This window comes from Melanostigma gelatinosum (genome assembly GCF_949748355.1).
Source record: "Melanostigma gelatinosum genome assembly, chromosome: 1".
In the NCBI taxonomy this organism is placed as follows: domain Eukaryota; kingdom Metazoa; phylum Chordata; class Actinopteri; order Perciformes; family Zoarcidae; genus Melanostigma; species Melanostigma gelatinosum.
This window is the reverse complement of record NC_136634.1, coordinates 18815012-18829550: the sequence shown is the minus strand read 5'-3', so window position 1 is coordinate 18829550 and position 14539 is coordinate 18815012. Positions and strand designations below refer to the sequence as shown.

Here is a 14539-nt window from a genome sequence, read left to right as displayed (position 1 = left end):
GTCAATTTTCATTCTCTCTTTTTTGCTGCCAAAACAATGTTGACTTAAACAAATTTGGAAAAAAAAGTGGGCGAGATATAACACTGAAATATCTGGCAGAAACTCTTTAAAACCCTGAAAGTGTGAATCGCTACATACGCCCACGAAGCTGCGTGTGTGCATACGATTACACACACTTTCTCACACGGTCATCAGATCACCACCAATTTAGTGTACCGAAGCTCTCACTTTAACTCTCAGCAGCAACAGTGACACGCTAAACTGGCAACCCAGATACTTAACCAACAGCAAAGTGCCGTTACCATTTCATTTGGGCCTGGACACAAATAATAGCCTACCCCCCTTCCTCCCAAATGAGTTTGGAATTAATGGGTTTTTTCTAGAATCTAGGTCTGGTTGCCTCCTCCCATGCTGCGCAGAAGAGCTTGGTAAATATTGAGCTATTGAGTCAAGTAGGGAGAGGAGAATGGTAGATGAAATGCAAGGCTGTGCTGGAAATGAATCTAGGGAGGTCTCATGCCTTCTTTCCCTCCTCTCACACGTCCTCCAGCTCTTGGATTCTCCTTTTCTCCTCCTTCATCTCTCCTTTTCTGTCTTTCCTGATCTTGTTTGAATGTTTTAGAGTTTGTGATTGTTGCCTTGTTTTTGTTATTGATGAATCTGGCTTGCTGTGTATTCTGCCCACAAACTGAGATCATTGGCTGTAACCTTGAAGGAATACTTCCAACACGGAGCAAAATGTGCTTATTTGATATCTTGCCGAGAATCACATCGAAAATCGATCCCACTCTTCTTTCTGTATGCTAAATAAATCAGTTAGTGTAGCTTAGCACAAACACAGCAAACGGAGGGAAACAGGCTTTGTCCAAACGTAACACAGTGTGTATACCAGCACCTCTACAGCTCGCTAATTAACATGTTATATCTTATTTGTTTGGGTGTTGGGCTATTTCTTGGCTGGGCAAAGTAACATCCTGCAGTGCTGTTGTCACGGTTAGTAAGGCTGTCAGGCAACCAGCAGAGACTCCCGTCCAGCACATTACTTCCAATAAAACTAAGTCTCCTTTTTACACTTTGTGCTTTGTACTTAAAGAAGATATAATGTGTTACCGTAATTAGGGAGCTTAAAGGTGCTGGTAGGCAGATTTTGCTACATTCGGACAGAGCCAGGCTCTGTTAAGTTAAGCTATATATTTATATATTTATATATATATATATACACACACGTAACTCTCGGCAAGAGAGCAAATAAGCTTATTTCACAAAATGTCAAACTATTCATTTGACCTGAATTGACTGATGGTGTTTCTATGCACAGCTACAGAAGGAATCACATACTCACACATTGCATTTGAAGGTAGAGTCTGAATCAAAAGCACTGCAAATCCCAGATGCAGCGCACATTGAAAAATGTATGTTGTAAACTGTCATGCATGTCACCTACAGTCATGTAATTGCTGTTTTTCCTCACATCTTGTAGCACTCAGAGACAGAAATGACTGCAATAGAGACCTCTCAGATGTATTTTCAACAACATGACAAGGTAGAATTCCAATAGTGACAAAGCAATTGTTATAACAAGGCTCTCCTCCCTCTCTCTGACAGTTCTTCATTGTCCTGCTGATAATTCTCCTGGCAGAGCTGATATTGCTCATCCTGTTCTTCGTGTACTCCGATAAGGTAAGTTCGTTCCGTTTTCCATGTTAAGCCTGGATGTTAAAGCCAACGTCTGTTATTGTTCCAGTCAACTCTGTAACGTTTTCTTCGTGCAGTCGACCATATATCATCATATGTGTGTAGCCGCAGTGCAACGGCTGTCTGGCATACATCACAGTTTGAACAGCCTAGCCTTGGAAAGTTAATGTCTTAAAAGTTGTGCACACACACACACACACACTAGCACACACACTGGAGCAACTGCATGAAGCAATTAAAAGTCTTCGTGGTACAAACGTATCTATCTCCAGTTGCTTCCGGGTATCTTGAGTTCACTCTTTTTTTGGGTTGTGTTTCTCAGACAGGAGGTTGAATATCTTTATTCAGCCATTAACGCAGCGGTCAAAGGTTAGGCCACAAAATGCAGCCCAATCCCCACCAGTTGGCTCCCTGTAGTTGGCCCCCAGCACATTTCCCATGACCCCTACATGGGCTCGAGTCAGCTGACTGAATGCCTGGTGGCAACAGATGATGCTATGTAAAGCTCTGGAGATTACTGACATCCAAGAGCAGACTGGATTATGCTCTGGTTAATCAAATGGCCCCACAAATGTTTCATCCTGAACGTGACAAATGTCTTGCGCAGGGAAAGCAATGAAGACTTTTTCTTTCTGTATTCAAGGACGCGTCGTTGATAGATCTGTCTATTTATACATTCAAAGTCTCTGTCGCCCAGACCCCCGGGGCGTCGGCTAATTCTCGCTCTTTGTTCTGAGGTTATTGCTCAAACGTAGTCTCTTAGGCAGATAAATGAATGAATTCAGCAACCAATCCATTCTCAGATTTGGATCAGGTCTCGGAGGCGCACCCTGTCGGGAGTAAATATGTCTGTTGCCTTATCTCCAAAATGACTCTTGACTTCACAGCAGTGCCTTCCCATCACCTGTGAAGTCTGCAAAAGATAGCCACGCTGGGCTGAGTATTTCTTAAATGTGAAATTAAAGTCTGCATTTGTGCCGAATAGGGCATTCCTCTGGCAGAACTGTCTGATTCACACCAGTACCAGTAGATAGCAAACGTATTTTTTGTTTCTCCCATCTTGCCAAATTGAGTGTTTATCCTGCACTAGACTCGAATGGGATGTGGAACCACGATAATGTTAATCACCACCCAATATATTTCCCTTTATTGGTCTTCAAATGTCATTGGAAAGCAAGGGCATGACAGCAAGTCGTATGTCATTGGAGATGGCATTATCAGACTTCCTCCAAATGAGACATCCTGCAAATTTTGAGGAAGTTGTGTGGCGCTGATACTCAGACTGCATTATATGTTAAGAATGTCCGGATTGGATGAAGGGTAATCGCTCTCCATCACACAAGGCCGTCAGACATTGCTCTGTTTTGTTTCCTCGTCTCTCTCCAGTGAGATCTAGTATGCCGTGTGAGCCTCTCCTCATCCTCTCCTGCAGGCTGTGATAAGAGGAATCACTAATTCACTTCTCCTATTTGATCTTCTAATCACAAGGCATTTATTAACAAGTCTGGAAGACGTACAGTAGTTGGCAGCGTTTGAATGTGTATCGTCAGAGGTCTGCATAACAGATATGTTAGTCTTTCAAATAGGTCATCTTTAAGTCATGAGTGACGCCTCTACAGACTGTGATCTTTCCGGGTGACAAGCTGCCGACGATATGTAGGGAAGAAAACGAACATATAGTATCTGGTTTTGCTGGAGGAAGACATTTTGTTCACTGCTTTCATTTAGTCTCCCCCTTCTTTCTGCATTTCCACTCGTTGAATCCTTCTTCAGAGGTTCTGCTCTTTCTTCTTAATGGAGAATTTCTCTCCCTTCTTCCTGAACCCAGCAGTCTTGCCTCTAGGCATGGCTCATAGGTACCCACTCATTCCCTCCACCGCCCAGTGGCGTTAAGCTCTCTGATTAAATGCCATGTAGAGGCCGTAGTAGAATAAAGGCTGGGCCTGCAGTTAGCAACCAGCTGACTGCAGCAGATGGCTGGGCCACAAACCAGATTACAGTCATCCGTCTTTAACGATGTGACCACATTGTGCCTCCGTTGAACCAACATGCCCGATCCGAACACCAGTTTAGGTTAACTAGCTCAGAATGAGAAAGCAGAACCTGGCAAGCAGAGAAAGGGAGCAGCAGAGCATGTTCATGGGGGTGTAGGGAGAAGGGGGAAAAGCAGGTGGACACATGTGAGAGAATATGTAAAGTGAGGTAAGGCAGGGAAGATGAACGGGTTGGCGAGGCATGGTGTTGGAGGAAAGAGGTTGAAGTACATAAATATAGTCTAAAGGGAGAATCAAAAGAGGACAAACGTGAGGTGAGGCATTCCTGTAAAGTCTTAGAAAGAGAGATGTGATAAAGGCAAAGATGTCATGGAGGAGGATGGCAGGTCAATCACATTATAGACGAGTTCAGAGAGCAGAGGAGGTTGTGCCACATCCATGACTTATCTAGCTAACAACCCAGCAAACCGGCACACACATTCCTAGTTTACAGGCAGAATTATGTTCAGTCCCTGGCCATGCTTTATCTTTTTCCAGACCAATTACAGAGAAGTCGTGGGGGTCTTCCCCTCGCTCTGTTGAGTGCCACAACCTCAGGCTACCGGGCACAGGCTTGCAGAGCAACTGAGGGAATTAAGTATCCTTTTTAATGATGTGCTGTTGGGGACCTCTGGCTGTGATGCTGCTTTTCTCCACATCATTTATTACACTTTCCGGACAGTTAGCTAACGCACTTGTCCAGAGTTGAGCGATGAGAGCAACAGTAAAATATTGTTATGTTTGATTCCTCGGGTCCTCGAGAGTCAAAAGGACGTGACAATTACAGCCAGTGTGACAATATACACCCAAGAATGATTGAATGATTGTGGAGCACAGTGTAAAGTGTTAGATGTGCAGCTGTATAAGACTTCAGAGAGTGAGTCATGTTTAAAGACTGAAGACGGGATGAAAGGCAGGAGAGGAGGTGAATACTGTAGAACATGCAATAGAAATCTGGAAATGGACATTTTGCCCGTCAACAGTTCTTTCTTCTACAGTGAAGACCATCAGCGTTGGTGTCCATTTACAGTTTTACAGTTGACATGAATGTGAAGCCTGCTTTAATGGAAAAGTCCATGTTATAGTTTTCCTATTTTCTTTCTTCACCGTTTTCAACTTATGGTCATCGAAACTTACCTCGACCATGACCAAAATAGCTTGACCTAAATGGTACAAATAAGTTGCCACCCACATCGAATTATCGACCGATTCCACCAGCCTTCAATTTGACTGTTTTGGTGCCAAAAAGCTCTAAAAACCCACTTTACTCTCCCTACCAAGCACCACACGGCAGACGCACCAAGTCAGTGGCTATCTGGTGAATATGGTGACGCATTTTGCAACTTAGGAGCCAGATATTTTTCTCAGGAGCTGGTAGGGACCAAACCAGAGCTAAAAGAAGAGTGATTATTGATCTTATGTTCACCACATGGCCAGAAATAATGTTGCTCCGTATCCATAAAATCATATTTATTAGAGGTTTGAGAGATTCATCATTGAAAAGTTTGTGTTCTTTGCGTCTTTTCTTTGACTCATGCCTCGTCTCTCCCTCAGTTATGTACTTTATGGTGGGCTCATACATTTCTGAAAGCTCTGTTCTCCTGTGAGTGTGCACAGAAGGTGGCAGACTACTAAAACTTAATCTGGCTGTATTTTTACACACTGAATGTACCATTTGTCTCATTTCACAGACGGCTTGTGTTTTCATTTCGTTAGCTGCTTTCACAGAGTGATAATATGTTTACTGAACCTCCTGCGTCGTCTTTTCTTTAGTGGAATTGTACTGCAGAGACTGTGATTCATTTGGAATTGAACATTGTTTGAAGATTGTAATCCCTCAAAGTGAAAAATAGCGGTTGGATAAAAGTGAATTAAACTCAACACAATACACTAATTTCTCTTTTATACACCCATTACACCACCTACTGTAAACAAGCAATACTTTCTGCTGTTTTGTGGGGAACTCAAACTGCCTTCCGAGACACCAGTTGTTAGCCAGACGTCCTCGGAGGCAAAACGAATGAGAAAGAGGGAATTTCACTGGGCTGCATAATCTCTACACTTGTTATTGCAGAATGTGTCACCTACGTGGCACAGATGTCACCTTTGCATTCTGACCAGGGAGATTGGATTCAAGGTGCATATTCAACATTGAATGACCAAGAAAAAAATATCTGATCTTTCACATTTTTTGCAAAATGGGAACGAGCAGTCAGCTCAGTCATGGCAATGCACTCCAGTAATGAGTAGGCAGTGTTGCTCCATATATGCACGGTGACAAGTCCCAGTCTACCTGGTCCCCGGGGTGTTTACCTGTCACCAGAGTCTGTCAGGAAGGAGTTCTTGTACATGAATTATTAATAATGTCTCTGTGGGATAAACCCCCCAAAATATGCTTGTCAGATTTTGGTAAAATTGAGGAAAATAAATGGTGTTGTTTAAAATCAAAGAAGAAGCTGAAAAATACATGAAGAACATACTTTTAAGACGTTACCATTTGGTAAGTTCAGCACTGACTGGCTGTATTGTATTATTACAGCGTCGCAAGTGACAGGCAGACAGGTGTTTATCAGACAATCCACCACCCACTCTCTGTTCTCCGCTTTTGTGCACAGTGATAGAAAACACACACCAAGTTGGATAGAAGGCTTATTCCTTCAATCGCCCCGTCAACCTGTATATCTGCTCTGTCTCCCTCTGTTGCTCCCTTTTTCTGACTGTTGTGTGTTCACCTACGCCGGCCGAGCTGAACCCTTTAGATGTATGTGATGAATGTGCTGTCCTGTATTGCTGAGCATGGACTTGGTTAGCCCAGAGGGAAACCACAAGCGTATCTGTGTAATGAAAAGTACGAGCAGGGTGTTGTCAATATGCCACATCTGAGGAGTTGCACTGATGCCCTGTCTGCCACTCTCAGAGAAAAGTAACCTGGGGTTAGATGTTGCCAAAGTAAGGTGTAGCACTGTTATTTGTGAACAATGTCCTGTACCAGTAACATGAGCTTCAGTCAAGAAGTTAGTTTTCATCATCAGAAGAAATAGGCTCATGCAACAATGTGTATGTATCCGCTCCTTTTGCAAGGAGAGTTGCATCATCAAATCCCTGTTCTGCAGTCATCTGTCTTCCTCTCGTTAGCAGTAAATCTGGATCATTACGTTTCATTTCAGGCTGCAGCAAAGACTTATTGGCGACTCAGAAGATGTTGATGCTCTCCAGTGACTATGTTAGCGCGAGGAGTCAGTAATGAGCGAGCAGCATCACATATAGCCCAGATGGAGAGGAAGAGATGAAGGACAGAAACAACGTACGAGGCAGAGATTGATGATGCTGCTTTTCATCTCATTTTCCTGCACAAGGACAGATTTGCAAGGGCCTGCAGCCCGAGGTGCACTACACAGATTCGCTCCTCTGCATCAGCAAAGTCACCGAGCGAGAAACAAGTGCGCGATTTGAAATGATACCAATCTTATTTCAAAGGTTTTAAAGGATGTTTTAAATGGGTTTTGCATGATTAGCGATAACTAAAGCATTTTATTGCCAGGGGAACTTTAATTACTCCGTAACAAAACTTTTTTGGCTTTCATGTTTAATTAAGGAAATACTTCTCTGATGCCATTGAGCTCACAAAACAGGGGTTTTAGGGGTTTTTCTTCCCATCGATTTAATTTAAAGCTTCATTTAGATTTCTGTTTGGTCAAATGGAGATTTGGTCGATCTCTCATATTCAGTACAGAATACAGGTATCTGCTGAGCTACACAGGTAATTAGTCAAGTAACATTAAGATTCTATTTCTTTTAGAAAAGTAGGCTAGACATTCTCTACAAGGAGTATTTCACTGAGCAGCCTCCAAACAATGTCTAACTGAACACCAGTTCCACCTCTCTGAGGAAAGAAATTGAAGAATAAAAGCAGCGTGTTGTGTCAGGCGGTGACAGCCATGATGCCGCTTCTCTTATTGTGTGAAGAAACTTGTTTTTTGTTCCCGGGCACAGACTGAGGCCTTAATCTTGAACTATTAAAGCGAGTGCATTTTGTTTTGTTTGCGATATAGCTTGCCTGTGAAGATGTGTGCATGGTTCTGACGGTGCATGTCATTTTTTTCCCCCAGTAACAATTACCCCATATCTGCAGCGCCTCTCAATCTGCCCAAATCCCCACGGGCAGCGCAAACTGAGAACGAAAGCTGTGATTTTGTATGCCATGAACACATCCGATGAGATATTCATCTCCATCAGACGTGGCACGACCCTGAGCATATTATTGGGGTTCAGTCAAGAGGAAAACGATTTGCTTGCTCTGCTGAAGGCCGTGAGTGTGTGGAGCCAAGTGACACATGACATGTGTCAGATCTGCAGTCAGCCGTCTATGTACCCTTTTCATCATTCTCTGCCACCATTATCATACAGATGATCATGTAAATCTGTGTGAAAAAGACGTAGACGCTGAATGCACCCTAACACTTAAGCTATACCTGCTCCAATATAAAGACGATGATCGATATTAAAACTCAATTAACACTTCTTCAACCGACCCCTTCGAACCAAGGTCTCCAATAAAGGCTGTTGTTTTCTTCTTCGTCTTCAGGTGAGTGAGAACGCCAAGCAGGACCTGAAGGACGGGCTGGCGCTCTACAACTCAGAGAACAACATAGGCCTACGAAATGCCTGGAACATCATCCAGGCAGAGGTAAGCAGACCTCACGCCATGCATTACATCAAATATTAGAAAGATTAGCATGAATGTTCACTCGCAACCCTAGAAGAGACGCATAAATGCAAAGTTTTACTAAAATATTCCAGCGAATGTATTCCCTGGCTTGGCAGTGGCTTTAATGCAAATGTAAAGTTAAAACTAACTGCTGAAGTACGCTTCACTCCATTGTTGCAGTGCTTTAAAGCAAAGGGACTAATTACAATACTGGTTACATTAAAGTTAGTTTGGCGGGAAGCATTAACTCATATTTTGTTCCGGTGTGTGTGTGTGTGTGGCATTCACAGTGGAAGTGCTGCGGTGTGATAGCATACACCGACTGGCACGAGGCCCTGAAGGAGAAGGTAGTACCTGACCGCTGCTGCCAGGAGCATTACCAGAACTGTGGGCATAACTCCACGACCATGTTCTGGAACAGGGTGAGTTCACATCGGCAGTAATATGTTCAAAAATATTGAATGTGTCTACTGGGGCTCAATGGGTCAGAGAGCCCCTTAGCTTAGAGGCTCTATTTGAGGTGACTGTAAACATTTCTCATTGGAAAGTCAATTAAACAACTATAAAGTGACTCTAAACGACCACAAAGAGATGGAAAACGACCAGAGACGCTAAACGACCACAAAGAGACGCATGTTTTGTGTTTCTTTTGGTGGGTGTATGTATATATATATATATATATATCTACACACAGACTTTAAAGTGTGTACATTCACAAGGGACATACCAACCATACATCTTCGGTCCATCTGTTCAGTAGTTTTTCATTTTTTTGTCTTATTGCTGATCACACAGGATTTGTTTCCAGTCGCCTTTTTTTCCCTCAAAAGGCTTGGAGCACAACGTTCAACAATCTCCCTCCATTACAAGTCTAATCTGCTATATTTGGTCTGGCATGTGGTTTGTTAGCAGGTCCAAAGTAGGGGATTAAAAACTGTAATAAACTCTCATCGAATTGCCGAAACGGGAATAGGCAGACATTGAGCTGGCCCATTGGGAAAGCGCAGCACTCAAAGCTTGTGCGTCATGCTGCCCAGAGGAGACGGCCACACACTATACAGTTCGCTTTACATGCCGCTTCAGCACCCACACTCAAGACGGGGTGCCGCTCTGCAGCTGAAACCACCATTAAGTCCTTCACCCCACCTTCCCTGACAGTGAGTGACCCTTGAATGAACCCAGGTGGTAATATATTTAACGGTCTATATGGCCCATAAGTCTGCAGATAAAAGTCACCACTCATGGGCAATTCACTTGTTTTAACACCTCACCTGGTAGTTCATTCATCCAAGGGTATATCCCGTATGCAAGAGATGCATTCCGGTGGAACGGCGTGAACAGGATGGTTGGGTTTTTTTCCACTTGACCAAACAGGCATGATTCCTCTGCAGCACTGAAAATGCACATTTCTTTAGTGGTATCTTTACAAGCTTGTGCTCCATCTTAGGGCTGCTTCGAGAAAGTGGAGGAATGGCTAGATGACAACAAGCACCTGCTGGGAACCATAGGCATGGTCATCTTGGTGGTGCAGGTAGGAGGCTTATTGATAAATGGCTCTTTCATTCTCCATTTCTTTGTGCTTCTCTCCCCTTTCTTTTCTCTCTGTTTCTTGGTTTTTGTGTCAAGGTGCATTTGTTTGTGTCTGCCTGTCTGGCAACATGTTTTTAAAAAAAAACGTGTGCATCCCATGGCCTCTGTGCCACCATCTGCTCCCGTGGAAGTTATGAGGACTGTGCTCAGTAGGCGTTCTGGGCATCCACACATCTTGAAATGTTGAAGTCACTGTCTCCTGCACCCTGATCCTGTCTGTCTGGGAGAATCAAAGCCTTCCTGGATTTGAGCCAAACAGGCTGTAGTCACATATAAGGAGCGATCAGCGGAGATACTGAATATGGAGGAGTAGTATCGAGTCTCAGATTAAAGGCAAGGGTCATAGATATTCCTCCTACGATACCTTCTTCGGTGTAGTTTGGCGATTGCAGACCATTCTGAGCTCCACGGTTGTCTTTTCCTAAAGCCTTATGAATTTTCCTACACATATTTTCTTTACCTCATGACGTGTTCCATCGATGGTCAAGGAAAAGTGGATAGCAATAAACGTTAGGAGGTAACTTTTGGATTTTTCGACCGTAGCCACAGTATGCACCAGCATACCTTTGACAAATATTGGCGCTATATTGGAGACTGATAAAAGTCTTTGTGCAGAATTAAACCCAACATCATCTACTCGGCTTCCATTCATTTTAATGATCTCTCTCCCTCTCCATACACACCCACACACACACACATGCTCCACATACTGCGTCAGGTGGGATGTGTGAGAGTCGGAGAACAGACCTTGAGCTGTCAGATTAGCAGATTCTAAGGAAAGTTGGGGGATATGATGGAGGTGAGCATCATGAAAAGCTGATGCCCTACAAGTCTGCAATTTTACATAACTGCCAGGTGCACTGGGGGAAGTGGCTTATGAATGATTTAGACCAGCAGCATATATGCCAGACTTGGGCAAAAGCCCTTATGTATAACTTCATCCACAATGGTTTCAGGAATCTCAGTCGTATTTATATATTCTTAAGCATGGAAGGATGATGGAGCTTTGAAGAGCCTGTAGGAGCGACTGTCGTGCTGTCTCACTCAGACTGAATGAATCCGACAGCAAAGAAACCGCTCTGAGACTGTGAGACTGACAGATGAGGCACTTGTAAATAACTGGGTTGGTTTTTAATTGGTTTGAACTCGCTCTCAGCTGAATGTTTACCTCAAATGTCACTTCATGTTTTGATTGGCAGCGGCTTAAGGTAGCATTTTCTCTGAAGCAGCCCCACGAATTAGGCTTTGACTTCAACTAAAGGAAGCGAATCGGAAGCTTTCCCAGGCTAATCGCATCCCGTAGGAATCCCCAGTGGAGGCTGTTTGCAGGAAGTCCATGATGCCTTTTCACGAAAGACTGTGCACCATACAATACTTTGCAGTTCCCCTGCCATCCTGACTTTGCCAGATAATGGTTTTATGATCAGCCTTGTGACTGTGTTTGATGTTGAAGTATCGGGAGTAATGGCAACTTCAAAGAGATGGCTGGCTACGTTGATTCAGTGGCATCTCAATTTGCTTCATTGACTTAATGCTGGGTCACGCTTTACATTTTTTCCACCACAAAGATTCCAGAGCTCCCATTTGAAGGCCGTCTGAGGAAAAAAACAAAAAGTGAAACCAACGAAAAAGTGCTTGCGCTTCACCACAGGATATACAGCGCATCGAAACTCATTGCAGCCTAACGCATCAACATGCGTGAACACGTGCACACACAGACTCTATGTACGTATATACACACACAAGTTCACCATCTCCTTCTCCGCTCTTCCACAGCTCCTGGGCATGGCGTTCTCCATGACGCTGTTCCACCACATCCATAGAACAGGGAAGAAGTACGATGCTTAGCCTTGGAGGGAGGCTCCCAATGGAGAGGAGCCCCACTGCCTGATGGGATAAGACTCTGATTTATACAGCTTCCCCCCCCCCCCTTCACTTTACAACCTTCTTTGCCCCCACCCCCCACTTCCCAGACCTTCTGTACAGATCCCAGCTGTCTCCCCGCTCCATTCTGCTCTCTCCTCTCGCTCCATTCATTTTGCCAAAGAGTAACACAAGTGGAAGAGAAGGGACACCTATTTTCGGCAAGGAAGAGAATCCCATTGGTTGTCACTTCTCTTGAGTACATTTCTATTACATATTCTACTTTTTTTGTCTTGCTTAGACTAACAATTTGCTGGAAAGGAAGCAAGGACAGACTTTAAGACAATGAAGACTTTACTAATGCCCACACAGCCTCCTCTGAGGCAAAGAGAACAGATACAACTGATAATACCCTTCAACATTTGTGGAGTTTCTTTTTCCCTCATGTTGATTAAAGTCAAGCCTCCTTTTCACTTGTAAATGGAAAAGTTTCAACATGGCATGGTAGTTTTCTACTTTACTGATTTACCTTTGTCGTTGAAATGTCAAACGTCTTCATTTTGGGGGTTTTTTGTAAGTCGTCGAGGCTCCTGTGAAGTGTAAGTGTGGAACAGATCAGTGCAATGAGCTCTCAGATGGATTTGACGTGATGTTGCTGTGGAGGGACACGGACATGTGGGGACTGTTTAATGTAATACATGATTCATTTTTTTCTTTTTCTTTTGGCTATAGATGTTTTGGTAAAACGAGCGTGATGGAGGAATGTCATGTTGGTGTGAGAAATCATCGGAGGATTTATTTTACACCAAATTCTGCAGTATTCTCTGAATGATGAATTGTCATGCGCAAATCTACTAGTGAACACACACACACACACACACACACACTTTGCACTGCAACACATCAGCAGTATTCCAATTCCCTATGAGACAACACAAATGGTGTAAAATTGCTGTTTATTAGGGCTCCACCAGGACTGTCAAGTGAAGAGATCTGGGTGATTCAGTTCCCCCTTCGAGAATACAGACTCAAATGTGTGTGTGTGTGTGTGTGTGTGTGTGTGTGTGTGTGTGTGTGTGTGTGTGTGTGTGTGTGTGTGTGTGTGTGTGTGTGTGTGGGTGTGTGTGTGTGTGTGTGTGGGTGTGTGTGTGGGTGTGTGTGTGGGTGTGTGTGGGTGGGTTTTATCACATTGTCCAAGCTGCAGGGGGGGGGGGGGACACGGTGTAAAGAAAGGGCACGAGAGGCGAAAGCAGAGCAGACATGTTGTCTCCCTGCTACATTCAATTGTGTTTGCGGAGGCGACTAGAGACCTTCTCTTCTATATTCTTGAGATCCCATCAATTTGCTCTGCCCTTCTCACTCTTCTGTTCTCTGGCTGACAACTCCTTCCTCTTTCCATGTTTCTTTTTTTTTTCGCCCCAATTTTCTTACCACATGTCAGAAAGCAATGAGCTCAATACGTACCCACAATAGCTGACATTCCTGCTCATCACACAGATACTCTGGTTTGCAACTTCAGAGATTTTGCGTGAGCTTCCTTTTCTTGCAGCCACGGTGGAGGGAGGCGGGGGGGGGGGGGTTGAGTATAGCAGGATCAAAGCTGAGACAGATAGGTATGGCAACAAAGCCTATAGGACATTTCTGTTTATGCCTGTTTACCACTGATTAAGACTGAAAATACAGCGTATTGTTAAAGAATTACTGCAGTTCAGGCCGTCATTTGGTTGCGATTGGTCATCAGTTGTGACAGTAAACTCAAGTGAGGCAAACGAGGCAAGAAACAAGCAGTTAGACGATCCAACAGGTTGTGAACAGGCCAACCACATTAGCTACCATCTTATTCAGAAAACACAAAGGTAAACCGGAAACTCTGACGGATGTTTTCAACAGACAGTTTGTTCACCTTTGTGAAGAGTGAAATTGTGAAATCTAATGTGGGAGTTTTTTCAAAAACCTATACGATCGTCTGACTGCTCATGTTCCTTTAGGCTGATAATCAGATGACATATTGGCCCTTTTCACAGAAAACATTTTGACTTGTCGCAGTAGGAAATAGCACGGGTCTAAGTAATGAAATGTATGATGGCTGAATTCCATTCAGCTGCTTTGATTTCAGGTTCCTGGTACTGCTTGTGCTCACTCACTGGAACACTTAATACGAACAGACCCATCGTTAGTGGTGTGCTTTTCCTTCTATGAAAAGTCAAAATGTCTCCTGTGAGAAAGGCCTTTTGCCATGTTGCTTTAGCATTTCAACAGTCATCGTGACACTGTGTTCATTTTGGCCGTTCTCCATTGGGGAGGGAGGGCTGACTTTCCTCTCTGATGTGACAATGTCATTTCCTCACGAACGCGGTTGCGAGGAGCTGCTGCCGTCTTTCGCCACGGTCGACAGATGCTGATACAAAAGCCCTGCACAGTCAGCCACACAGGTGTTTTCAATTACCTTGGCTGATTAGATCCATCCATTGTGGGAACTTGGAGGCCATTGTGTGGGGCATGAGTTCCACACTCGGAATTCGGATACTGAAAGTGTGGAACTGTAAAAAAAAAAAAAAAATGCACTGTGCAGTTTGGGGAGTGATTTCGGACACAGGCTGTTCTTCTCACTATGGCACAGGAGGACGTCCCCATTGATCTCGTTGGCTCA

The 14539-nt window shown here is 43.9% G+C and overlaps 1 protein-coding gene across 2 annotated transcripts in view; it reads left to right on the top strand.

The window, feature by feature from the left end:
• Nucleotides 1-12854, top strand: part of tspan9a (tetraspanin 9a) — a 65142-nt gene extending 52288 nt beyond the window's left edge. For both annotated transcript variants that reach the window (XM_079271007.1, XM_079271006.1), the window contains 5 exons: nucleotides 1606-1680; nucleotides 8314-8415; nucleotides 8727-8858; nucleotides 9884-9967; nucleotides 11803-12854. In XM_079271007.1, the coding sequence (XP_079127133.1) occupies nucleotides 1606-1680; nucleotides 8314-8415; nucleotides 8727-8858; nucleotides 9884-9967; nucleotides 11803-11874 (465 nt within the window). In that variant the 3' untranslated portion in view covers nucleotides 11875-12854. The remainder of the gene's footprint in view (nucleotides 1-1605; nucleotides 1681-8313; nucleotides 8416-8726; nucleotides 8859-9883; nucleotides 9968-11802) is intronic.
• The last annotated feature ends 1685 nt before the right edge of the window (nucleotides 12855-14539 follow it).